Genomic DNA, 27,207 nt, shown 5'->3' with positions numbered 1-27,207 from the left:
GAAGTTTATCAGGACAAAAAGATTTATTCAACTGTACATTAAATAATAAAAAAGACAGAAGCACCAACTATTTTAACATATTTAAATTTCCACTCAGTGAGGTAGAAGTTTTTCCCCCCCAGGAGATTAAGACCTGATGTGGAAATGTCACCATATATATTATATAGAGATGCTAATTACTTGCTGATCAATTTATTTTTTAAAAAACATCTGTACGTAAGTGAAAAAGTTGAGTAATAACCTAAAAGAGGCAAACCGGGGTGAAATAGGATGTACCTTGTATGCTAACATCAATTCAGGAACCAAAACGCCTCAGAAATATATCAGAAATACATTTATATCAAATCCTCATCTAATATTAAATATAAAACAACCAGGAAATCCCAAAATTCATAGAGTAATAGTCCTCTGATCTCCCTGGCACAGAGTGGCTTCAAGCAATGAGATGGGCCAGTCTGTCTGACTGTTTAAATGTAACTTGTATGATTTGGGAATCAGACCCGAAGTTGGTAGTTTCTTTTGTGAACTCTCAGCCTTGAGCTATAATGGAACCTTAGGCATTGCAGTACAGACCCCAAGGCTAACCCACAACTTAAAGTGGAAAATCTTATGGTTTTTCCCCCTTGGTCAGACACAGATATATTTGAAGAATTTCCAAATTTAGAGTTCTCAATTTTGGGTACATCAAGACTTTTAAAGTAGAATTTACGTAGTAACAGAAGAGAAAAATCTGGGACCTTGAAAACAGTACATTCACCTCCTTTGGGCTAAAAGTCACCTTCAGTTTAAGGGTGGCATTCACAGAAAACCTCAGCTGGAGCATCTCGTGGCGCAGTCTCTGCCTATGCCGCGGCAGTCTCCGCAGTGTCTCAGTCTCGCTGACAATCGCCCAGGATGTGGCTGAGGCTCTCATGCTCTCTGGAAGGAAGGTCCAGGATGTAAGATGAATTAAGGAAGACACAGTCAGGGAATGTGCCGGTGCGCTATGGCGTATCCACAACCTCAGCCCTAACAAGGCGGAGGCAGGGGGATGACTTCTAGACCACTGCTCTACACTAAGTTGTAGGATGACCTGGGATACACGAGACTCTATAGGGAGGTAGAGGAGGAGAAGAGGGGAGAATAATGCCAGGAGTGGGGTCACAGGCCTGAATCCCGGGGCTGCCGAAAGATCAGAACTTCAAGGTCACCTTCAATTATTGCCAACTCAGGGCCCCAGGGATATCGAAGACTTCACCTCACAGAACTGAGAGACAGGTGTGGTACACACCCTTAGGCCAGTTAGCCCAGTGGCTCTCCACCTTCCTAATGAGCGACCCTGTAACACATCTTGTATTACACGTACTTAGCACAGGTCATGGTGTAGTGATCCCCAGTCATAGGACCATTCCGTTGCTACCTCTTGTCTATACCTTTTCCTCTGCTGAGTCAAACTGTAAATGTCTGATATGCAATCCCCCATGAAAGGGCTCTTCAACCACCCACACGGGGTGTGGACCCCAATTGCTGCTATAATCCCAACCCTGGAGAGGCAGAGGCAGGACCTCAGTCCCTGGCCAGTGATGGTGTCTCTAAAGAAATAAACAAACAACATCAAAATGGTGGGGTGTCATAGAAAGACTATCAACAAACAAACAAACAAAGGAAAGCCGGGCTTTGTGGAGCCTGCCTCTAATCCAACAAGCAGGAGGCTGACACAGGAGCTTCTAGTCTTTTGCCCCCACCCCTCCATTTTTTGAGACAGCGTCTATGTACCTCCCGCCTGACTTGGAACTCTCTATAGACCACGCTGGCCTCAGACTCAGAGATCGACCTGCCACTGCCGTCCCAGGGCTGGAAATAAAGGTGGGCAACCACACCATGCTATACCCAGCCTGAATTTTTTCAGTTATAGCATAATACTGGGTCTCTATCAATGAGATGCAGTACCTGGGGCTAGAGGGCCAGAAGAGGTTGCCCATCCCTGCATACGCTAGTCCCAGATGGCAGAGAAAGCCATTTCTTCTCCCTGGCTCACCCCACAGACTACCCCGCCCATCATCATTACGTCACTGACGGCTGGACAAAACTTCCTGTGAAGTGTCAAACTGATCTCTGAACTATGCCCAGGGCAAACAAAGCCGAGTCTCTGTTCACTCAAGCTGAGGAGGAACCCACAGGAGCTGCGCCCCAGCGACCACACAAATGAGCAAGGATATTAACTGCTCTGCATTCAGATGGTCAAAGAGCGTCCCCAGAGGCGGGAAGCGCTTCAGCGAGGACACGCTGCCCAGCAGGATCAGTTTATGCTTGGCTCTGGTGAGTGCCACGTTGAGTCTCCGCCAATCTTTCAGGAGCTCGCCGAGCTGGGGCAAAAGGAAACTTCCAATTATTTCAGTCGTGTTATATAACTAAACTTGTTATAACATTGTTTGCCTTAAATGACTTTTATTGGTTTTTTTTTTTTCTTTAATTTCTCCAGACAAGTTTTCTTGCAGCTCACCCAGACTAGGCTCAGACTTGCCATACAGTCAAGGCTGGCCTTGAACTCCTGATCGGCCTCCAATTTCTAGGTACTAGGGTTACAGGCCTGTGCCACCACAGTGGCTTTGTTACTTCTTTTGTTTTCTGAGACAGTGTGCTACATAGCCCAGGCTAGCCTTTCCTGCGTCTGCCTCTACCACAGGCATGACCCAGTGTGCTATATGTAAAATCCAAGTCCAGAATGGCACGTACATAATCCAGAAAGTCACACAAACAAGAAGCGCCATCACCTGGGCCGTAGGCACAGAGTGATGAGGAGCTGGGTGAGGAGGCAGCTCTGCTGGGTACGTTCTCAACTCCTATGGGTGTGCTATAGTTTAAAAAGGGTATTGTGGCTCAGGGAGCAGCAGAGGACCTCACACTCACAGCTCCAGGCATGCACGTGGTACACAGACATACATGCAGAAAATACTTTTTTTTTAAAAGGAAAAAGTGGGCTGGAGAGATGGCTCAGTGGTTAAGAGCTCTTCCAGAGATCCTAAGTTCAATTTGCAGCAACCATCCATAATGGGGTCTGTTGCCCTCTTCTGGTGTGTCTGAAGAGAGCAATGGTGTACTCATATGCATAAAATAAATAAATGAATCTTAAAAAAAAAAAAAAAAGGAAATGGTATTAAAGAGTGAAAAAATGTAAACAAAACAAAACCCTGAAAGTGTCTGTGAATCTGAAGAGTTTCTTGTGTTAAAAATGCCCCAAATGTGGTAAAAGTGATTCCCGAAATGAGGAGGGAAGTCAAATGTGATTCCACGGGTGACAGAACATAATTCAACCTCTTATTTGCTTTTGTTTTTCCATACAGGGTTTCTCTGTGTAGACCTGGATGGTCTTGAACTTTGAGATCCACCTGCCTCTGCCTCTCAGCTCTAAGTTAAAGCTGTGCACCGCCAGCATCCAGCATGAGTCAGCCTTACAAACCAAATCCTCATGCATGCTATAGTATAGATAAGCGCATGTGCAGTAAGCCAGGTACAGAGAACTCAGGGACAGAGGAACAGTGGCTACCAGGGTAAGGAGTAGACAGCTAGTCACAATGAGCATGTTTCTAACGCATCCTTTCAACAGCCTTGTTTCACAGTTCTATACACATACAAATGGTTAAAATGGCCAGGCATGGGGCACACATCTGCAATCCCAGCTTCTTTTTTTTTTTTTTTTTTTAATTTATTTATTACATGTAAGTACACTGTAGCTGCCTTCAGACACTCCAGAAAAGGGAGTCAGATCTCATTACGGGTGGTTGTGAGGCACCATGTGGTTGCTGGGATTTGAACTTCGGACCTTCGGAAAAGCTGTCGGGTGCTCTTACCCACTGAGCCATCTCACCAGCCCGCAATCCCAGCTTCTAAGTGGTACACATGGGAGGCTGGCTCAAGAGTTAGTTACAAAGTGAGCTTAAGATACATCTAAGCTATAGATCCTAAGCTATAGAATTCAGAAATCCGCCTGCCTCTGCCTCTGCCTCTGCCTCTGCCTCTGCCTCTGCCTCTGCCTCTGCCTCTGCCTCCCAAGTGCTGGGATTAAAGGCGTGCGCCACCACTGCCCGGCTAACAACTGTTTTAAGAGAGAAGGAGCTAGAGTGTAGCTATACTGGTGAGGTGCTTGCCTGGCTAGCAATGAAACCCAAGGCCTTGGATTTTAGCGTTGATCACGTGAGGCCGGAAGGGAAGGAGGGAGGGAGATCTGTCAGCAGCAGATAGTGAACTTACAGTTCCATCCTCATTACTCCTAACAAAGGACACCAGGATGAGACTCTTGTCCCTTCCTTGGTATTTGTCTACTGTGTTAACCTCAACCATCCCAACAGAAGACCGGGCCAGTAAGTCGCTGATGATCCGCAGCTGCTGTCGGTACGGGGCGATGACGCCAATGTCTGAGGGGCTGCAGCCTGCCTGCGGGGAAGACGAACGGGATTTAAGTGCCGCATCCTGATCTCTAAGTTCTTTAAGCTCAACATTACTTTTTTTGCCCCAACTTTTAAAACATTTTAAGTTTTCACCTTTTGCAGGTGTATGTGGTTGGTACCGTGTTCAAGTGTGTTTGGGAGTCTGTATGTGAGCGGGGTTGCCCGAGGATGTGGAGGCCAGAGTTCTGACCTTACAGGCAGGCCATCACATACATATGTCTGACATTTATATGGGTGCTGGGGATTTGAACTCAGATCCTTATGCAGGCAGAGACAAATCCACTGTGTTCTCTCAGCCCTTCAACTTTCTGCTGTTGCATTCAATCAAGGTTTGTAGTGTGTAGTTTCTACCACCCCACTTTAAGCTCTGGGGCGGACCGTGCTACCAGCCCCCCTGCCCAGGAGTCACCTCAGATCCACGTGTGAACACACACACACACACACACACACACACACACGTTTAAGTTTGTTTTAGCTCAACGGCCGGGCTCTTCTCAGCCTCTTGGCTAGCCTGCCCTCTCTTCGACCCCAGCAGCATCTCTGAGTCTGCCCTCAGCTCAGTTGCCTCAAGGAAGCAGCCAAAGGCCACTCCACCTGAGATCTCACATAGCTCGTGGCTTTCTCCCTCTGAAGCATGGCGAATCGTTTTCCTCCTGTGTCAGCTACCCTGCAGGAAACTAGAAATCCTGCCTCTTCCTCCCAGCCATCGGCTGCTAACATCTTTACTGATTGATCACCAATTGGGGAACAGAACCTTCAGCATTGTTCCCAATGACAGCATCAGAACCATGCCCTACAGAGGTTCTAATGACCCCACACACTCAGGACGCTACACAGTGATACTAAGGGGAAACTTCAATTGCTACCAGAAAAAGAATTGCATGTCACTGGGCCTGGTGGCACAACCTTTATTCCCAGCGCTCTGGAAGCAGAGGGAGGTAGACCTCTATGAGTTCTAGGCCAGTCTGGGCTACAGGAGAGCCAGATATATATAGACCCTGTCACAACATACAACAAAAAATTCTTAAGTTTTCTTTCTTTTCTTTTCTTTTCTTTCTTTCTTTTTTTTTTTTTTTTTTTTTTTGGTTTTTCGAGACAGGGTTTCTCTGTGTGGCCCTGGCTGTCCTGGAACTCACTTTGTAGACCAGGCTAGCCTCGAACTCAGAAATCTGCCTGCCTCTGCCTCCCAAGTGCTGGGATTAAAGGCATGCGCCACCACGCCCGGCCTTAAGTTTTCTGATTGTGGCTTTTAGAGTCTGTCTTTCTGTCTTTCTTTCTTTCTTTCTTTCTTTCTTTCTTTCTTTCTTTCTTTCTTTCTTTCTTAGTCTTTCCTTCCTTCCTTCCTTCCTTCCTTCCTTCCTTCTTTCTTTCTTTCTTTTTTTTTTAAGATTTACTTATTTTTTATTTATATGGTACACTGCCACTGTCTTCAGACACACCAGAAGAGGGCATCTGATCCCATTAAAGATGGTTTTGAGTAACCATGTGGTTGCTGAGACGTGAACTCAGGACCTCTGGAAGAGCAGTCAGTGCTTTTAACCACTGAGCCATCTCTCCAGCCAGTCCTTTTTGTTTGTTTGGTTGGTTGGTTGGTTTTTGGTTTTTCGAGACAGGGTTTCTCTGTGTAGCTCTGGCTGTCCTGGAACTCACTCTGTAGACCAGGCTGGCCTCGAACTCAGAAATCTGCCTGCCTCTGCCTCCCAGGTTCTGGGTATAAAGGCGTGCGCCACCACGCTCGGCCCGCTTTTAGAGTCTTAAGATTTGGGTTTTAGATCCTGTGAGCTGGAGTTAGAGGTGTTTGTGAAGTGTCTAACACAAATGACAAAAACTGAATTCCAGTTCTTTCTAAGATACCAGACCTTAACCACTGAGCCATGTTTCTAGATCCTGACCCTCCTTATCTCAATGAACAAGTTTTAACACCAGATCTTCTGTTCCTTAAGTGTCTAACGATATTTAACAAAACAGTCAATAATTTCTCTGCATGCAGAGCGACTAACCTGGACACCCCTGCATTACCTTTATAAAAGTTGAGGTTAGGAAGACAATGAGTCTGGCTTCTGTGACATTGCTAACACCACCATTTTCAACTTGCTCTGGAGCTGGGACCTAGGCAGAGAACCGTGAGTCAGTGATGCGATCTGTCAAGTTCAAGCAGCAGGGGGTTACAAAGGCCTGCCGACTAGGGTCTGGAGATAAGTGGGAAGCAGTCTGAAATAATATACAGGGGCATGCGCGTGCATACACACAGACACACGCACCCACCGCGGACATGCGCTGCACAGGCAGAGTTTATTTCCAGAGAAGCACATGACGACGCATAAAAAGCACTCCACACCTCTGGCTGGCTCTCACACGCCTCACTGTTGTCTGTCTCTGATCCTCCTAATTCCATCCTTCCTAATTACCCCAACCTTAAGAAGTTAACCCTGGGGCTGGTGAGATGGCTCAGTGGGTAAGAGCACCCGACTGCTCTTCCGAAGGTCCAGAGTTCAAATCCCAGCAACCACATGGTGGCTCACAACCATCCGTAACGAGATCTGACTCCCTCTTCTGGAGTATCTAAAGACAGCTACAATGTACTTACATATAATAAATAAATCCTTAAAAAAAGAAAAAAAGAAGTTAACCCTGACATGTTGTCAACCTATAGAACAAAGACCCCAAGAGACTGTAGCCAGGAGGTGCCATAACGCACAACTTTAGTAGCTCACTTGTGAGGCACAGGCAAGGATCATAGATCTCAGAGTCTGAGGCTGGCCAGGGGAGAACCAGGACAGACAGACAGGACTGTGGTGCTGCGCTGAGGTGTGGACGTACGTACGTATGTACGTACGTGAGCATGTACTAAACTTGGTTCTAAGCAATCAGGTCAAAAAGGTACAGTAAGCTGAGAAATTTAAATACTAAGACAAATATTTTAAAAGAACTGAAAATGTTCTTCACTCTGCCCTTACCTTGTCTGTGTTAAGGAAACACACGGGATTGTCTGGCTCTAACACTCCAGCCAGCCAGGGGCTGTCAGAGTAGTCGGCATAAAGCTGGAGGCTCAGCCTTGCGTCCTTGAGGTTGGGCAGGGCTAGCACTGCGTTGGCCACTCGGTCTGACCCACACTCCAGTTTCCCTGCGTATGTGAGCTTGTTGCTCAGGGACATAATCTTCCTGGAAGAGTCAGAGAACAGAGAACACCACCTGGGTTTGAATGGGGACGGAGAAGGAGCAGCCAGGCACCCAGGGCTGGCGGGCTGCACACACCTGTTCATTCGGTATTGCACGGTCAGCTGCACCACAGCGCTCTCGTTCCGCTCCAGCCTCTTGAACAAGCTCTCGCTCATGCCCAGAGCTCTGCCAACAAACCATATCATAAACACACCGAAGCGTCCCTTGAAAAGAATCCAACTCCTTTTTTACCTTTAGCTACCGATCCAGAGATGTGCATCTGCTTTGCCTGCCCACCGTGATGATCCAGTGGAGGCCAGAGGTCAACTTTCTTTAGTGACCCTCTCCTTCTGCCACCTTAACTGAGGCTCCAGGGATCAAACTTGCTCCTCAGGCTTGGGAAGGGCTTTTCCTGCTGCGCAATCTCACTGGTTCTCAAAAATACAGCTTAAAATAAAAACTTGCTCTTTTTTTTTTTTTTTTTTTGAGACAGGGGTCAAATCGAACCCACAAACTTGAAAGGTAGCACTGGATGGCCTTGAACTTCTGACCCTCCAGCATCGATCTCCCAAGTGCTGGAAATCTGTGCACTAGGCTTGGGTCATGCACCACTGGAACGGACCCAAGGCTCCGTGCACGGCAGGCAAACACATTGAGAGCTGAGCCGCATTTCCTACAGTTAAAGCTTCAGTACTGGGTGGTGACACGGGTCTGCCGTCCCAGCTCGCTAGACGCCTGAGGTGGGAGCCTGAGGCAGAAAAGATGCTTCAAGCCTGGATAATATGGCAGAATCCATCTATTAAAACCAAACCAAGGGCTGGAGAGATGGCTCAGTGGTTAACACTGCTCTTCCGAAGGTCCTGAGTTCAAATCCCAACAACCACATGGTGGCTCACAATCATCCGTAATGAGATCTGACGCCCTCTTCTGGAGTGTCTGAAGACAGCTACAGTATGCATACATATAATAAATAAAATAAATCTTTAAAAAACAAAACTGAAACCTGGGTGAGGGCACACAGGTTGGGAGGCAGAAGCAGGCAGATCTCTGGTCTACAAAGTAAGTTCCAGACCAGCTGGGGATACACAGCAAGACTCTGTCTCAGAAACAAAACAAACACTAAAATGAAATGTCTACAGCCCACTGTTATCAACTGAACATAGTGAGAAGAGAGAACAAATATCAAAGGAAGAATTTCCTCCATCAAACTGGCATATAGGAATGTCCAAGGGGCGTTTTGTGATTGTTCTCTGATGCAGGAGCAGGGCCGAGCCCACTGTCCCAATGCTGGACAGAGGCCTGGGAGCGAGCCAGTCGGCAGTGCTCCCTGTGAGCCTGGGAGCGAGGCAGTCGGCAGTGCTTCCCGTGAGCCTCTGCTGCAGTTCCTGACTTCACTTCCCCCAGTGGTGAACTATAATCTATAAGCCAAATAAAATCTTTCCCTCCCCCAGGACGGTTTTGATCAGTGCCTGACACAACAACGGGACACAGACAAGAGCATCTACCCACCTTGCCTCTCGGTTTACAACCAGGGGAGGCAGCTGCTGATGGTCCCCCACCAGCACAAACCTCCGCGAAAAGAACAGTGGGCCCAGGCAGACGGGCTGGCTGATTTGAGATGCTTCATCCACAATACAGAAATCAAAGGTTTTTCGGGAAAATATTGGGTGATTTATTCCCATGCAGGTTGTTGCAACAATAGGCTACAAGCAAGCACAGAAAACAAGCCATTTACCAAATGTCAAAGATGGTACTTGGGTCCCCGTCCCGGCCTCTTTCTGAAATTAAAAGATCAAAACCACCCCCCCCTCCAATAGCAAGAACCTCTCAATACTATTTAATTCAGAAACATGTATCGTGTGTTTGTTTCTTGAGAGACTCTTGTTACTTACTTAGTCTAGGATCGCCCTGAACTTCCTATGTAGCACAGGTTGGCCTGAAACTGCTGGGTCTAAGGCGACCGCTAGCCTGAGCTTCCAAGGGAGTTGAGAGATCAGACACACACCATCATACCTGGCACATTACTAAGTCCCTTGCTCTGCAAGAGATGCTGTGAAGAGGATAAAGGCAAAGAGGGAGACCAGGAAGCCATATATGCAGAAGACCAGAGCCTAATGTGCATAGTGCCCCAAACTCAAAGCAAGCCAGGCCTAGAGGCATGGGAGTTGGGGGGGGGGGAAGGCCTGGAGCCATGGGGGGAGGCATGGAGCCATGGGGGGAGGCATGGAGGAGCCATGGGGGGAGGCATGGAGGAGGCATGGGGGGAGGCATGGGGGAGGCCTGGAGCCATGGGGCACTGGCCTGGAACCCCAAGCTCCTAATTGACTTCAAGGTAAGCTTAACTACAAAGAAACTTCAAGGTGTGCCTGGTCTAGGACATAGGTGACAGACAGAGACAGAGAAACAGATGGACTCCCTGGGGCTTGATGGCTGGCCAGCCAGTCTATCCTACTTGGCAAGCTCCAGGACAAACAGATCTTGTCTCAACCTGAGAAATAACAGAGACTGTCCTCTGACGTCTACACGCGCACACACACGCACAAGCACACACAGTAAGAATCAGACTGACTTACGTGACTGTTATAGAGTTCTTCTAGATGGGCTAAAGACGCAATGGACCTCGATCTGCAAATCTCCTCCTCTGTAAACTTCTGGATGTCTGGATGGACCTTATGAGACTGACCCAAGCGCAAAAATCCGACTTTAAACTTGGCTAACTTCAGGAGAATATTGTCAACGGCGGAGTGCGTGTAGCTGGTCAGCAGAACGCTGAACCCACAGGCAGAGAGGATCCTCACCTAGAAATGGGAGGCCGAGGAACAGGGAAAACATCATCACTTTGAAACCGGACAACTGTTAACAGGCTTACAGTTTTCAAACACTTACAACGTTCAGTGAGACTAGAATCGGCCCCCCAACACACATACAACAGAGGACTGCCGGGTCTGTGTTCATTCAGAGATGATGCACCTAACCCTCAAGAGACTGGTGACTCCAGGGAGTTTGAGATCAGATGGGATGGGGGGTGGGGACATCCACTTGGAGACAGGGGGATGGGGAGGAGGTATGGGATGTGGAGCAATAGAAGAGTAGATGGGAGGTTGGGGGGGGGATAAAATATGGGGTGTAAAAATTAATTAATTAATTAATTAATTACTTTTTTTAAAAAAAGCTCAAATCCAAGAAAGAAGTTTGCTGCTATTAATCATATCGACCCCAGAGTGGTGTGAGTGTAGGCCTGTACCACCACACCAAGTTAATTTATCTTTTTTTGTTTGTTTTGATGAGACAGGGTCTATGCACTCTTGGCTGGTCTGGAACTTGCTATGTGGACCAGGCTGGACTCAAACTTACATATCCATTCTCCCGTCTCCACCTTCAAGCGTTGAGATTAAAGGTGTGTGAGCCATTATAGTAGCCCAAATTCAGCAGTATGAGGGCTAACATAACTTGTGAGCCCCATAGGCCCAGGGACAGATAACTTCCTGGATTGCTGGGAGCTGCTGGTTTTGTAAGGAAACAAGTCACACGCTCTCGATTTAATAAACAAGGTTGGTTGCCCCATCTACACAGGATGCACTCAATCATACCGAGGCGAGAGATGTGTAGGCAGGAAGTATGTCAATATATGCTGGGCCCCAACTGGACGAATGTGGAAAGTATGTAGCCTAGTGAGTTTGACCTTTATAGACACCTGGCTGACCGAATACAGCGCCTCTCTCTGGGAGTCCTGGGTGTGGACCTGGCCCTTGCCCATTTTCCTAGCCAGTACTATAGACAGTCTATATAATTAGTTATAATTGCCTAACTGTGGGACTGGTCTTCCTCATCCAGGTCTTCAGGGTTTTTTGTTTTTTTGTTTCTTTGTTTGTTTTTTCGAGACAGGGTTTCTCTGTGTAGCCCTGGCTGTCCTGGAACTCACTTTGTAGACCAGGCTGGCCTCGAACTCAGAAACCCGCCTGCCTCTGCCTCCTGAGTGCTGGGATTAAAGGCGTGCCTCGCCACCACCGCCCAGCTTGAGGTCTTCAGGTTTGTGAAGCAAGCATCACAAACTCAGGAAGGACGGAGCCAATGCAGGGTTTAATTTCAGAGCTTACCAGGGCACAGATGGTGGTTGTCTTTCCTGTCCCTGGCATCCCAACAATGAGCGTGTAGTCTTTCGAAAGAAGGACTCTCTTCATTGCTTGTCTCTGGGGTTTATTCAAACCTGTATTTCAATTTACCAGAACAAAAACAAGACTCCATCTCATGCTCTACCGTATTCATAGAAGCAGGTAAGACAGTGTCTCTAAATCAAACCCAAGCTCACCCTTATGGGCCGGCCGGGCTGGCTATCTAGGCTTGTTCCAGGGACGCCCTGGTCTGCCCAGCTGTCACGCACACCCAGCATTTCCGGGTGGTGGGGAGAATCTAAACTCCAGGCCTCACACATGCATGGCAAGCGCTTCATCGCACTGAGCCGTCAAAGTCTTTACCTTTGTAAACTTACTGTGTGTATGATGTGTGCACAGGAACATGCGTGCTATAACATGTGGAGGAGCTGGTGGTTTCCCTCCACCATTTTGCGGCAGGGACTCCCTTATTTCTGCCATGCTGCACACTGGGAGTTATCTGGCTGGCCCAGGAGCTTTATGACAATTCTCCAGCCTCCACCCTCCCATCTCGCTGTAGGAGATGGGCAGATATAAACCACCGCATCCTTATTTGTTTAAATGGGTTTCAGGGACCAAAGTCAGCTCATCAGGCTTGCACGGCAAGTCGCCTTCCCAACTAAGCCATATATAGCTGTATGTCTAATCAACTGCTAAGCCACTGCACACTTGGTATAGTTTACATTAGAAAAAGAACCAAGAAAATCAAATTGAGATGCTGGCCATACCCTTTAGAATGTTGGCCACCGTATCCTTCGCATCGTGTGGAAGGACGGAGCTGAGGTAGGCGATGAACTGAGGTTCCCTGAAATCGATGATTAATTCTCGAAGTCTTTTGCTGCAAAGAAAAGCGAGAGTACTCTTACTAGCACCTCAGGGGAAGTGGGAGGAGTCAAGACTCCATCATTACCCACCTGGGATCTGTGCTTTCCATCAATTTAGACAGATTTCCTAGTGGAGTACTTATGTCGCCATGTCTTTCTTCCCGGTCTAATCGAAACACCGTTGTTGCTGGGAGTGTCGACAAGTTCCTAAAACAACAGAAAGGCTGTGTGAGGCGCACGCTGCTGCGGGGGAGCCTGTAAGAAGGGGGGTATGGGATGTGAGCTGGAATCCTGGCACAGGGGAGGTGGAGGAAGCTGCAGGGCACTGTCAGCCATGTTCCAGGTCATCCTGGACACAACACGCAAACCTCATCTCACACCCACAGATGCCCCAAAAATAAATAAATAAATAAAAGTGTACATTTTTTACCATAACCTATATGCTGAGGCACCTCTAAGCAGCCCTTTCCTCATGTTTCCCGGTTCAGAACTGCCCACACCTCTAATACCTCGGTCATACCAACAACCTTCCTATAACATGGTCAGTCGCTTGGATGTGCCTCCTGCTCTCAGCTGACCTGTGGATGGAGAAATTAGCTCTCCCAAAAAGCCTTCTAAGTGGAGCACGGGCATCGTGGACATTCTTATTAATGTGTGTGTGTGAAGAGTGGGGGTGGAGAGGCCACAGCCTGTGTGTGGAACCAGAAGACAACTTGGTGGAGCGTTTTTCTCCTTTCTGTCTTTCCATGGGTTCCTGGAATAAGGTCAGACTTGTGCAGCAGGAACCTTCTCACCCATCTTGAGAGCAGTCACTGTCTTAATCACTGATCTCAACGTACTAGCAACTGGTGCGGAGAGCTGGGGCTGGAACTCGGTGATAGCCTTTACCTAGTGTCGGCGAGCTCCTGCGCTCAAACTCCAGCATGAAAGGGAAAGGGCTGGGCAGTGAGGCAGGCTGGGGGCTGCTGGATGCGGTGGTACCCAACTTATATGCATAAATAGAAAAACTCAGCAAAAGAACACAATACACTACAGCAAAACCCAGTTACCAAAGACCTTCTATTAAATCAGCTTGTTCAAAATGTTTAAGAGGAAAATTTACAGAGACAGGAAGCAGATCTAGCAGTGTGGATAACCCCAGCTCCATACAGACAGAGCGGGTGTCCCAAGAATCACCCCAATTACCTGTCTAGCAAGCAGGTAACGGCTGCCTTGTTCATCTTCTTCACGTAGCCTTTGGACAAAGCAAATAGTTTTCTCTCTTCTCCACTTAAAATAATCCTGTCACCTGCCATCAGATTGGTGGCTGGCATGGGACCATTTTTCCGCTGAAAATTATGTAAATACTGTCCATCACAAACTCTTGATACAGGCTCCGTCCTGACCAGGTTTCCAACACAGTTGCCACTCTCCTCCCTGAGAAAGAAAGAAAGAAAGAAAGAAAGAAAGAAAGAAAGAAAGAGGGAGGGAGGGAGGGAGGGGAGGGAGGGAGGGAGGGAGGGAGGGAGGGAGGAAGGGTCCATTGACGTATTTGTTTATATAACCCATGAATTTTTAGAGCGCGCGCAAACATGGGCCTGTGAAGCAGGGGACGACTCCCAGAATACAGTTCTTCTCTTTCACCACGTGAATACCAGGGATTAAGCTCAGGATATCAGGCTTGGCTGCAAGCCCCTTTACTCCCTGAGCCATCGTGCCGACCTATGGCTCCTGGCAACCGATGCTACGTTTGCCTTTTTGTTGTTCTGTTGCTTTTAAACCCTTTCTACAATCCACTGTAAAACTCAGATGCCACGCTAACAGCCTTCTAGTTCCTCTTTTTTTAACATAATTCTGTGACACCTGTGACACGGTCGTGAGCAAATGACACAGACACTTTAAAAACTGTACTTGTGCATAAGAGTGTTGAGGCGCTCACCTGTGCAGATGCAGCCCTGGGTGACCCCTCAGGAGCTGTTCACCTGCATTTCTCACATGGCCTCTCAACGGCCTGGAGCTAGACAACTGAGCTATGCTGGCTGGCCAGCGAAGCACTGGGGTCTAGCTGTCTCAGTGCCCCTCAGCACCAGGGTTACTTTCCACATGGGCTCAGGGGATTAAAACTCAGGTCCTCGTGCCTGCAATCCAAGCCCCTTGCCAACCGAGTCTCCATGAGCCCTTGTCTTTAACATACCCTACAAACCTCTGCTCTCATGGGTTCCGAATGCTACGGGTATTACCTAGCACAGGACCGACAGTCTGCTGGGTGGGACACTCACAGTTCAGAGGCAGGCGTTAACCAGATACTCTGGTGAGTCTTCCGGTTGTCTTTAGATTGCGACTCCAGCGTTAACATGAGACACCACAGGCTGAAATACTTCAAGTGCGCCAGCTGCAGGTGCCGTGTTTCTTCCTGGATTTTGGACAGCATGGCTTCTGGGATGGATGCGTCATCTCCCTGCTCTTCAACTGCTCTAAATACAAAGTTCCAATTAGAGCTAAGCATACATTTCCCTGGTAGGTAGTGAAGTAAGGTCTCCTATACACACACACACACACACACACACACACACACACACACACCACTTACCTGCTATAAAGAGCACAGTTGCCTATCTGCGAACAGTATTTACAAGTTTTCTCTTCCTCGATTATCTGTGGCAAGGCAGAGAGCCGAGCTTCCTCCCCCGGAGCTGCTCGGCTCACACGGTGCAGCAGCGAGGCGGCCAGCCAGTTCCTGAGCTTCAGCAGTTCTGGGGACAGGTAAGGCTGGCTGTTTAGAATGAGGCAGACTTTCTACCAGTAAAAGCTTCATATTTAAAGACAAAGCAGAGGACAGTATGCGTATTTGCCTCTGTATTAGAGTAAACACAAGCATAATGTGCTGGCATACATCAAGGCTTTTGACACCCGATGAGTTTTTTAAACAACCTCCTCTTTCATACCGGGTAAGTACTGTGAGACTGATTAGTTGTTTTTGTTTGGAGACAGGGGTCTTACTGTGTAGACTTGGCTAGCCTGGAACTCAATATGCAGACCCCCTTGCCCCAAGTGCTAGTGCTGGGGCTGGGGTTAAAGGTATGTACCCCACCGAGCTAGTGAGACGGCTAAGCAGGAAAGGGAGGGTGCTGTGGAAAACTAGAGACCTGCACTCCTCTCATAAACAATAAAGACAAATAATAAATTTATAAAATATAGAACCACAAATCGCAATCTGCAGTATGGTCTAGCAAGTAGCATAAAGGTATCACTAGGGAGGGCAGTAGTGGCTCACACATTAATCCCAGCATTCGGGATGCCAAAGCAAGAAGATCTCTGTGAGTTGAGGCCAGCCTGGTCTACAGAGTTGAGTTCCAGGGCTACACAGTGAAAGCCTGTCTAGAAAACAAACAAGCAAACACACGAGAAAGTTATCACCAAAAGCTGGCAGGAGGAGCAGGCCGCAGAGGAAAGGCCAAAGTAAGCAAAGCAGTCCAACCTCTTTTGTCCAGATGGTTGGCGGGCACAGGGTACATCTGCCCGGTCTTGAGGTAGAGAAGCCAGCCAGCCTCGGGGTCCTCTCGCCTCTCCTGGCTTAGCAGCGTGTACAGGACCACCTGTGTAAGACAGACAGTGACGTGTGCTCTCTACCTATGCTGTCTGGAACCACACATCGAAGAAGGTTGGCAGCACAATTCCCAATGTGTAAGTAGCACAAGCCCTTGGTAACGGTGACAAACCAAACTCAATGTCAAACATTTAAACTGCACAAACCTAACAGCTCCTGCTCTGTGGTTTTACACCGACTGGAAAGAAATGTGAACTGGGAAATGGGGGCGTGGCTCAGCAGCACAGTGCCAGCCCCAAAAATAGGAAGACGGGGAGAAGAAGGTTTTCTCACCTCAATACTTAAATCCTGGACTCCCTGCCCCCCTTAAAAAGTTAACAAATTAAATAAACTATTTCACATTTCCAAATTAACAACCTCTACATGTTCTTTCCTGACTTAACAAATGAACCCTAAAATGCTTAGGATTTACAGAGTCACTGTGACAATTCAACAAAACCAACAGTGACTTTTCCAAAGCAGAAACTCTCATTACTTTTAACGTTAAAGGTGTCCAGCAAAGGAAGCCACTAAATCCAATACAAATACAGCCTTCCTGCCTGGAGTATGGCTGAGTTGTAGGATAGCCTGGTCTACATGGTGAGCTCCAGGATAGCCTGGTCCAAATAACCATTGGTGTGTCTGAAGACAGCTACAGTGTATTTATATATGATAAGTAAATATATTTTTTATTTTATATTTTTAAGATGTTTTTTAAAAAAAAAAAAGTCAGCTGGGCGGTGGTGGAGTACGCCTTTAATCCCAGCACTTGGGAGGCAGAGGCAGGCAGATTTCTGAGTTCGAGGCCAGTCTGGTTTACAAAATGAGTTCCAGGACAGCCAGGGCTATACAGAGAAACCTTGTCTCGAAAAATAAATAAATAAATAAATAAATAAATAAATAAATGTCATACCTGACTCCGGTGCTCGATGGAGTTGGACTCTTTGCCGGTCTTCAGCTCCAGTGGCATTACCTTGTATTTCATTTTACAATCTCGATGTATTTTGACCCCGACTGTGACGTCTATTTTGCCCTTCAGTCCAAACCTAGGGGACCAGATGCTTTCTTCGATATCCAGTGACTTGACTACTTCAATGTTACAAGGTGAACTTCTGTTACTGCCATCGCTTGGCCTGAACAGGGACACAGAACACGCTCACTGCACACCAGACCTGATGACTACCACACAAGTACCTCTTCTGGTTGCTGAGGGGGTTTTGTTGCTTTCTGAAATGCAATACTGGCATGACCTGGGAACAAGACCAAAAAAGGTGCCCTGTGTTTGGCAAGTGACTGACTGACCCAAATCCCACTGCTCAGCCTGTGACAACTGTTTGAGAGTCACAGTGGTGTAGTGAGGAACTTTCCAAAATGGCCAGCATAGTGGTAGCCGCCATTAATCCTAGCAATCTAGTTGCAAAAGCAGCAAATCTGTTGAGTCAAGGCCAGCCTGGTCTACGTGGTGAGTTCCAACCAAGACGCCATAGGGAGACCATGTGACAAAAGAAAAACGCTGAGACAAATCAGAGCTGGAGAGATGGCTCAGAGGTTCAGAGCACTGACTGCTCTTCCAGAGATCCTGAGTTCAATTCCCAACAATGACATGGAGTCTTACAACCATCTCTCCTGGGATCTGATGTCCTCTGCTGGCATGCAGGTATACATGCAGATAGAGCACTCATATACATAAAGAAAAAAAAAAGTTAAAAAGGTGAGATGAATCAGAACTATTCTAACATTGGAAATTCTTACATGAAATGCTATCGATTAACATCAGGATGAAACTAAAATCCTCTACTCGAGAGATTTCTTTGGTCATAGAAAGATACTATAGATAGTAATTTGTGAAAGACCGTAACAGCAGAATGATAAATTGTAAAAGCTTATCCTTTTAAGGCAGACCCGGTGGCTCACATCTTTAATCCCGGCACTTAGCACAGGAAGGCTGATGAGTCTCTGTGAGGTCCAGGCCGGCTGCAGCTAGACAGTGACACGCTGCCTTAGTTCTTTGGATAACCTTTATGTGTTTACTTAGCATGTGTTTACATGTCAGCATGAAGACCCACAAATGCTACAGCATGCATGTGAAAACCACGTGACGATATCCAGGAACTAGCTCTATTTCCCCCGTGTGACAGGACACGAGCGCCTTCACCAGCTGAGCCTCCTGCTGACCGCTCTCCTGACCTTTAAAAAGCTTTGGGAGAGCTGTGCATTTCTCCTTCCTATACGTGTTTGTATACATGCCTGTGTATATGCAACAGTGCCTGCAGGAGCCCCTGGAGGCACGAATAAGACATCAGAGCCTCTGCAACTGGAATTACAGCCCTCACGAGTTCTAGGAATAGAACCCAGGCCTCGGTAAGAAGAGTAAGTGTTCTTCACCACTGAGCGACCTCTCCAGCCCCCTTTACAAAGCTCTGAATTGGCTGTCCAGAAGCAGGTTGGTCTGTACGGGGTTGAGGCCAGCCTGGTTTAATACGGAGTTCCCGGCTAGCTAAAACTAAACTAAGTAACATATGGTCTTAAACAAACAAACAATAAACTTTGAATCAAGAAACATAAGGGAATTCTGTCTAGACATCGCAACAGTGTATAAACAGAATGCACTGCTTACAGAGAGAGCTGCATTTGAGGGAATTCAGACGAAGGGCCCTTACGCATGAAGTCCTCCGCCCACTTAGAGAAAGAAGGGAGATACTCCTCAACTTCACAGAGTATTTCATCTTGGCTCAGATTCAAGCGATACCTGCCAAAAAGGGGAAACTGAGTAAGGAAGCAGAAATATTAGAAGTATAAATGAAGAAAATATCGAAACAGGCTAATGAACAGATGTTTCCAAGTGTGGTCCAAACAACAGAATACAGCTCAGCCTTCAAATATTCAGGGGTGCAGAACACACTCTGCATGTTTAAGTCTCTGGGGTTGAGTCCCAGCTTCCTCTCTTAAGGTATAGAGCCGACGTAGGCTTGAGATCACACACCTAACGTCCAGTGGGTAGAGCGGCTGGGGCTTAGCATGCGGAGGTAGGTAGATCCCACAAGCCTGAAATCCCCGGAGGAAGGAGAGAACCAACTAACTGCACAGGGCTGGCCTCTGTTCTCCACAGGCTGCCCATGTGCTCGGCCCACATCACAAACACAAGTACACAGAAAAGAGTAAGTAAAATGAAGTTCGAAACCAAGCAAGCCTATGTACCGAAGGTTATCAGACTGCTCCTACTGTGTGACAGAAGGAGACAGGAGCTGCTCAGGCAGCTGGCCTGGATCACACAGCAAAGCAGCAGAAGCAAGGCTGACTGTCTCATCAGGGGGGAAGCAAGGGCCAACTCCCAAAAGCTTTGGGTAGGGAGCCACAAAAGCCTGCAAAAATACAGACTTCTCGTTAAAACTGGCTAAGCAGCATGTGGCTGCTCCCAGTTCCCGATTCCAAACACATACAGTGCTCAGCACATTGGTCTCTAGAACCAACACAAAAGCGATTTGCACCTGTTACCCGTTCTCTGAGGACAGCTGAGGAAGCTATCAAACACGGGTTCTGTCCTTCAGCCCTGTAGGCTATTTCAGCAACGTTACCCAACAGTCCCTGCTGCCCAGAGACACCACAGGGTGCTGTGAACAAGATGGCTGAACTCCCGCTGTGCGGGCCCATAGTGAAGGGTCTCCTTCCTGACACCTGACTGCAGGCAGAAAGTTACAGAGGGTCCTGACATCTGCCCTTCTCAGCGACTTACATTTCCTTCAAATGCCTCACTTCTCGGAGGGTCTGAAGAGCAAGCTCTTGTAGCCTTTCTGGAGCAAAGCTCTCACTTATCGCTTTCTGAAAGACTTCGTGGAGAATTGTACCGATCAGCATCTGGCGAGTGGCTGGATCAGAGCCCTGTGAAAACAAGTCACAGGCACGTCTCACGCTAACACACTGACACAATGACTGGAGTTATGAAGCCAACAGGAACTAAGGCACCCGCCAATACATTTGCAAAGTTGTTGTTGTTGTTGTTGTTTGTCCCTAACTGGTTCGCTCTCCAGTGAGGAGGGGTACTTTGACTGCAAGCGTGTCTGCATACCACGTGTGTGCCTGGTGCCCACTGTTCTCACTCATTGGAGATTTTCCTAGGCACTGCCCATACCCTTTAAACAGTCCCTCAGGACTCTGTTGTTTTCTGTCTTCTGGTCTCTCAGCCTATCTCTCTCTCTCTCCCCCCCCCTCTCTCTCTCATGTCCCCATTCTGAGATGGCCTTTCACTCCCCACCCCCCACACCCTAATAAACCTCTCGAATCAGATCAGTTTCGTGGTGTGATCTCTTTGCCACCTGACAAGGTACTTCTGCCACTAAATCCTAACCCTTGCTCCACAAACCTACTGACCTGAGTTTGAGTCCTGGATCCCGCATTAGAATGGCCAGTCGGACCTACAGGGGTGGTGCCTGGCTTTAATCCCAACACTTGAGAGGCAGAGCAGGTGCAGTCTGTGAGGATGAGGCCAGCCTGGTCTACGGCGCCCCAGATGACCTATGAACTCCCAGCAGCTACGGCTGCTACACGGGATCAGGGCCAGTTGACTTGCTAGCGTTGGAGGTGTGTTAGGTCCACACTAGGCCTCCAAAACGGCAGTGCCACCCACTGACAACGTCTAAATTACAGTCTGAACGGAGGTCAGAAAGGGTTGCGAGCAGATAAATGAAAGCCGAACACCTGCACTCTTCAGCACCCTCTGCAGCAGGTTTCGATCTTTCGGGAAGAGCCACTACTACCATCTTTATGTGCATCTAGAGCTAACTGCCTTCAGCAACGGGAAGATCTAGTTCCCTATCCTATGAATACATGTCCAAAACACCAGGCCAGTCCCAAGCTTTTAGATCACAAACCACCCCCCCTCCCCAACACCCCCCCAACACTCTAACTTCCAGGCTGTTCCCTGAGTTTACATACATCTTCCTGTCTCTTTAAAATTGGCACGACTTCCCCTACCTTTTGCGGCTCTCTCCTGCTCACCCCACCCCCACGCCACCCTCTAAGATAGCCACAGCAGCTTTGACCTCCCCGCAAATAAACCTATCTTTCAGAGGGTGGTGGCTGTGCATGGCTGTAATCCCAGCACCCAAGAGAGTCAAACCCTGTCTCTGAAAAGCCAAAATCAAAACAAACAAACAACCCTTTTGACCCATGGAGCATCCAGTTCAGGGGCTTCGCTGTGCCTCCCTTTCAGGGTGGACAGCGCTCAAGAGCTTCTTCCCACGCTGAGAAGTCACTGACAGTGGTGGCTTCTAGGGGGTGAGGGGCAGTTTTCCTCAGTGGGGTGGGCCCCAACAAGCTGACCAAGTTCCAGGGATGGTTTTGTACCCAGGGGTGCGAGGACAGCACAGACTGGAACTGGAGGGTTACTAACAGAAAAAGGGGGTGGACTGGAGAGATGGCTCAGCAGTTAAGAGCACTGACTGCCCTTCCAGATCGGAGTTCAAATCCCAGCACCCACATTGCAGTGCCCATGATCTGACCCCCACACACACACAGACAGACAGACATGTAGTAAAACACCAATGCACATAAAGTAAAAATAATAAATTTTTAAAAAGTAGAAAAACCGGGCCGGGTGTGGTGGCGCACGCCTTTAATCCCAGCACTTGGGAGGCAGAGGCAGGCGGATTTCTGAGTTCGAGGCCAGCCTGGTCTACAGAGTGAGTTCCAGGACAGCCAGGACTACACAGAGAAACCCTGTCTCAAAAAAAAAAAAAAAAAAAAAAAGAAAAAAAAAAAGTAGAAAAACAAGGGTGGGAGGGAACACAAAGTTTAGGGGAGGTTAAAAGAGATCTGGGAGCCGGGCAGAGGTGGCGCACACCTTTAATCCCAGCCCTTGGGAGGCAGAGGCAGGTGGATTTCTGAGTTGGAGGCCAGCCTGGTCTACCAAAGTGAGTTCCAGGATAGCCAGGGCTACACAGAGAAACCCTGTCTGGAAAAAAAGAGAGAGAGAGAGAGAAAGAGAGAGAGAGAGATCTGGGAGGAGCAGGGTAAAGATTACCAAAGTATATCACATGAAATTCTCAAAGAATTAACACACACACACACACACACATACACACTTTTTTTTTTTGGTTTTAAAAACCAAAAAAAAAAAAAAATTTACTTATTATTTATATGTAAGTACATTGTAGCTGTCTTCAGATGCACCAGAAGAGGGCATCAGATGTCATTACAGATAGTTGTAAGCCACCATGTGGTTGCTGGGATTTGAACTCACGACCTCTGGAAGAACAGTCAGTGTTCTTAACTGCTGAGCCATCTCTCCAGACCCTAAAAAAAGTATTTTTAAAAGCAGATCTCTGCAAAGGAGCAGACACGAAGCTCTGTGGGTTGGCTTTTCTGAGTTATTTACAAACAAGCAACTCTTCGTTTCCTTTCTACTGTGTAGCTGATCTCCAGGCACCGTGGCTTTCTCCTCCTGAGCTGTCCTCCTGGGCTGTCGCTGAGGTTTACAGCCTGCCTCCTGTGGAGTTTCCCTTTTAAACTCTAAGAAAATTGCCCTTGAGCATGGGGGCACACCATACACTATCATTCTCATGAATATTGCTAATAAATGCTTATAGGGGTGGAGGACCCAAACTATTAGGAGGTGTGGCCTCATATAGAGGAAGTGTGTCACTGTGTGGGTGGGTTTCGATGGCTCCTAGAGCTCAAGCTACAGTAAGTTTGGAAGTCAGTCTCCGTCTGGCTGCCTTAGGATCCAGATGTAGAACTCTCAGCTCCTCCCCCAGCACCACATCTGCTTGCACGCCACCATGCTTCCCACCATGATGATAACGGACTGAACCTCTGAACCTGTAAGCCAGCCCCAATTAAATGTTTCCCTTTATAAGAGTTGTTGTCATCATGGTGCCTCCTCACAGCAATAAAACCCTAAGACATCGCTAAATAAACCTCAAAGGACCAGATACATGGTCCGAATCCCAACATTGCAATTGCTAGGTGCGTGACTCTGGGCAGGTCACTCTGGGCTGGCGGCTCTCAGTCCGTTTAGCAGGGGAGGACTGAATGCTGGCTGGCGTGAAGGCCGAAGATGCAGCTCACTAGAGTGAGGCTTTGGATTCCACCAAGGCTATGGCACAGTAGGGGAAACACTGCAGAAACACGGACTGAAGCTACTCACCCTGAAGGTCTCGCTCAGGACAGCTCTTCTCAGACACCGAATGCTGCTAGCGACGCTTGTGCCGGAGATCATCATGTCCGGGTACAGAATAAAATATCCAAAGTCATCGTCTATTATCCACGGCTCAGATGTGCAGTCTCCCTCTAAGTGAACGATGTCCCCTGGCTCAACTGGTACTGAGCTCCTGAAAACAGGCAAGGTTGAAACACAACCTTACAATCTTGGTCCCCACAGTTAAAAAAACGCATCGAGGACTTTATCTACAGAATAAATATTTCTAATGCCCGGCATGGTGGCTCACGCCTTTGATCCCAGCACTTGGGAGGCAGAGGCAGGCAGATTTCTGAGTTCGAAGCCAGCCTGATCTACAAATTGAGTTGAAGGACAGCCAGGGCAAGAATAAATATGTCTAAACCTCTGAGTATTAGATTTTGTTTAAATGAGGGGTTGCTAAAGAGATGGCTCTATGACTAAGAGCACGTCTGCCCCTGCAGAGGACCCTGGTTCAGTTCCCAGCACCCACAGTGCAGCCCCCAACTGTCTGTAACTCCAGTTCCAGGGGGTCCAATATACTCCTTGGGCCTCCATGATACCATGCACAAACATGGTGTTTGAATATATAAGTGCAGACAAAACACACAAAACAGAAATTTTTAAATAAAAATTAAACAAAATTAACTTGCAGGGCGTGGTGGCGCATGCCTTTAAACCCAGCACTTGGGAGGCAGAAGCAGGCGAATTTCTGAGTTCAAGGCCAGCCTGATCTACAGACTGAGTTCCAGGACAGCCAGGGCTACACAGAAAAACCCTGTCTCAAAAAACCAAAAACCAAAAACCAAAAACCAAAAAAAAAAAAAAAAAAACCCAAAATCATAATCATATCAATTTAAATTTTTATTATTGTTATTATTATTACTTTATTTAAGTATACACACATGTACCTGACATATGCCACATGCGTTCAGTGCCCAAGGAGGCCAGGGGACAATCTCCGATTCCCTGGGACTAGAGTTACATGAAGTTATGAGCTACTTTGTGGGTGCTGGGAACTAAACTCAGGACCATCCACAAGAGCAGGAAGTGCTGTTAACCACTGAACCATTTCTTGAACCTTCTTTTTTACCCCCCCCCCCCCGCCTGCTTAAGATTATTCTTTTTCTTTTTTAACATTTTTATTTTGTGTGCCTGTATGGGGTGAGTCCCAGGTATCAAACTCTGGTTTTCAGTTTGGGTAGCAGGCACCTTTACCCTTGAACGATCTCTACCTCCTTTCAAATAATTTATCCACGCAAGATGGGTTTTCAGGTGATGTCCTAGAGTTGGGACGGGAACTTAGGGGTGGAGCTTAGTTTGCCTGGCACACTCAAGGCCTTAGGTCAGGTGGTGTCCTCCAGACGCTACCAAATCATGCCAGGTAATCGCAGCATTTGGAGGTAAGGAAGTGGAGGCGAGATACCATCAGTTCAGGTACAGCCTGGGCTACGTGACAGCAAACAAAAACAACAAACCACCAGACCACCAAATCATGGCTCAAAGTCAAAAATGCAAATCACCAGCCATTCCTCAGGATGCACAGAACTTCGTGCTCTCGGTCCTGGGACGCCGTGACGTGCAAGCGCTTCTCCTCGGCTCCTCTTTCATTCTGCGAGGTCTCAACAGCTAGCACCAGGTACCGGTTATCCACTCCTCGGCTCAGAACTGTCTCTGGAAACAAAGCGTCCGCCTTCTTCCGAAGTCTAAATCGAAAACATAGAAACCATCCTATCAGAGCCGCGAGATAAGCAGCCGAGAGTTGGCTGTGTTCTGCCCAAGTCAATCTTCTGGTTTTCTAGTCTTGTTTGATCTGAAAACCTTAAACTTAAGAAAGACAAGGGGGAGAATTCCTGTTGTAAGAGCTGGAGGCTGGGGCTCAGTTGGTAGAGGGCTTGCCAAGCGTGCACAAAGGCTGGGGGTCGATCTGATGGCCAGCACTGCACAAACTAGGTGTCTGAGTGTGGTGGCTCATGCTTCTAACCCCAGCACCGAAGAGTCAGAAGCAGGAGAACGGAGTCATCCTTAGATGCGTAGGCAGTTTGGGCTAGCCTGGACGACATGCGGAACCATCTCAAAGCAAACAAGAAGTGAGTCTTCTCCTTTTAAAAGGTATATGAGCAATAAGGGAAGCTGGACACGATGAACCACTCCCATGGCTAGGGAGGCTGGGGCAGGGGAACTACCACAAAGTCAAGTGTTGCAAGAGATCAAACACAAAGAGCCAGACACCCAAGCTGCTTTAAGTAAGGAAGCAGACTCTCTCTAGAGGGTGGCTACCATAGCTCCTGAAAGCACAAGACGGTAATTTTGTAAGTTTCTGCCTTTGTACTTGATACATGGTTACATATATTCTGATCAGTATTCAAACTAGAAGGCAGTAATGGTTAGAACTGGGGAGGGGTACGGGTTAGGGTCAGTCTACAAACAGGAGAATGCCCACCAGTTTGGCCAACTCTCACCAATACCTGGACTAGACATTAATCAGCCTGTGTGGCTTTTTCTTGGGCCTCCAGGGCCCACTCCTACCTCCTAACCACACAAGGTTAGCCTGGTCTACAAAATGAGACCCTGTATAAAACAACAGCAACAAAACAAACACTTGGGAAGTGGAAAAAAAGAGGATCAGAGATCAGAAGGTCAAAGCCGTCCTGGGCTGGCTACACATCTCAGCTCGAGGCTAGCCTGGGCTACCTCAAAAACTGGAAAATACCAAAAAGGGCTTCTACCACAGTCGAAAGCAATTAGGAAGTACAACTAAAGAGAGCTAGTCCTGTCCATTTTCCAGATAACTGATATACTGGGCATGCCAAAGTTCAGTGGCATAGCACCTGCTGTGCTGGGCATGACAATGTTCAGTGGCACAGCACCTGCTTGCTGTACCTGGTCCGCCCAACTACTGCTTGAAGGAAAAAAGAGGGACGCGGGAAGCAGCATGAAAGGTTCACTGCAATTGCTGCCAGGAGCTGCCAATCATACTAATCTTTATGGCATTAGAGGGCTTGGACCTACTGTATACCGGGTGTAACACCTCCAGGAGCTCTTAAAAGATATATTGAAGGGATGGCACGAGCGCCAGGAGATGCCTCTAAACTCAGGCACTTGCATATGTACACTTAAGTAAATTTAAAAATAAATAAAAGCCGGGCGTGGTGGCGCACGCCTTTGATCCCAGCACTCCGGAGGCAGAGGCCGGCGGATTTCTGAGTTCGAGGCCAGCCTGGTCTACAAAGTGAGTTCAAGGACAGCCAGGGCTACACAGAGAAACCCTGTCTCAAAAAACCAAAAAAGAGAAAGAAAGAGAGAGAGAGAGAGAGAGAGAGAGAGAGAGAGAGAGAGAGAGAGAGAGAAAGAAAGAAAGAAAGAAAGAAAGAAAGAAAGAAAGAAAGAAAGAAAGAACGAACGAACACTGGGTCGTCTGACTAAAGGCGATTCCTGGCAAGCCTTCAGCCCGGAGTTTGACCCCGACGTCCCACGTGAAAGAAAATAACTAGCACGGGTGCTCCTCCGACCGCCACAAGCGGGTCTTCCGCACATGCAAATAAGACAAAATCAAATCCAAAGTATCAATGACAGGGGTGGGCTGACGTGTGAAAAAGCAGCGGGCTACACCAGCAAGCTCAGGTCCCAATTAAGACTGGCCGACGATCACCCTCCAGCTAACACCCGGGAAAACCGCGCAGGTCCCGCTCGCGCCCGCCGCCCTCCCGCAGGCTCACAGCTCCACCCGCGGCACGGCCTCCGCTCCGCCGTCCTCTTCCAGCAGCAGCAGGTCCAGCTCGTCCAGCGGCTCCATTCCTGCCGAAGCCCGCCGGGAGAGCGGGCAGCCGTAACTCGCGGCGCTAGAGAAGCGCCAGCTCGCTGCGCATGCGCAGCAGGCGCCCCGCGCGCCAGCGGCTCCCGCGCT

The 27,207-nt window shown here is 48.0% G+C and overlaps 1 protein-coding gene across 3 annotated transcripts; it reads right to left on the bottom strand.

Annotated features, from left to right (window-relative positions):
- Nucleotides 1–27,206, bottom strand: Dna2 (DNA replication helicase/nuclease 2). 3 transcript variants are annotated; one of them, NM_177372.3, is made up of 21 exons: nt 27,020–27,160; nt 24,824–25,006; nt 23,271–23,454; nt 19,860–20,005; nt 18,744–18,875; nt 17,040–17,259; nt 16,019–16,136; nt 15,131–15,293; nt 14,820–15,014; nt 13,747–13,977; nt 12,652–12,768; nt 12,466–12,575; nt 11,684–11,793; nt 10,160–10,384; nt 9,096–9,289; nt 7,683–7,772; nt 7,385–7,589; nt 6,447–6,536; nt 4,231–4,413; nt 2,199–2,345; nt 1–938 (listed from the first exon to the last, which is right to left on the bottom strand). In NM_177372.3, exons 1-21 carry the CDS (start codon nt 27,094–27,096, stop codon nt 870–872), a joined length of 3,189 nt encoding a protein of 1,062 aa, NP_796346.2. In that variant the 5' UTR covers nt 27,097–27,160; the 3' UTR covers nt 1–869. The 3 variants fall into 3 exon arrangements, 1 of the variants encoding a protein (NP_796346.2); XR_380405.4 differs by having other exon boundaries at nt 4–938; nt 4,128–4,413; nt 27,020–27,206; NR_152862.1 differs by having other exon boundaries at nt 5–938; nt 4,231–4,409.
- Nucleotide 27,207: the final 1 nt, after the last annotated feature.

This window comes from Mus musculus, chromosome 10 (genome assembly GCF_000001635.26).
Source record: "Mus musculus strain C57BL/6J chromosome 10, GRCm38.p6 C57BL/6J".
NCBI classification, from domain to species: domain Eukaryota; kingdom Metazoa; phylum Chordata; class Mammalia; order Rodentia; family Muridae; genus Mus; species Mus musculus.
The sequence above is the reverse complement of the archived record's forward strand: the minus strand, read 5'-3'. Positions and strand labels throughout refer to the sequence as shown.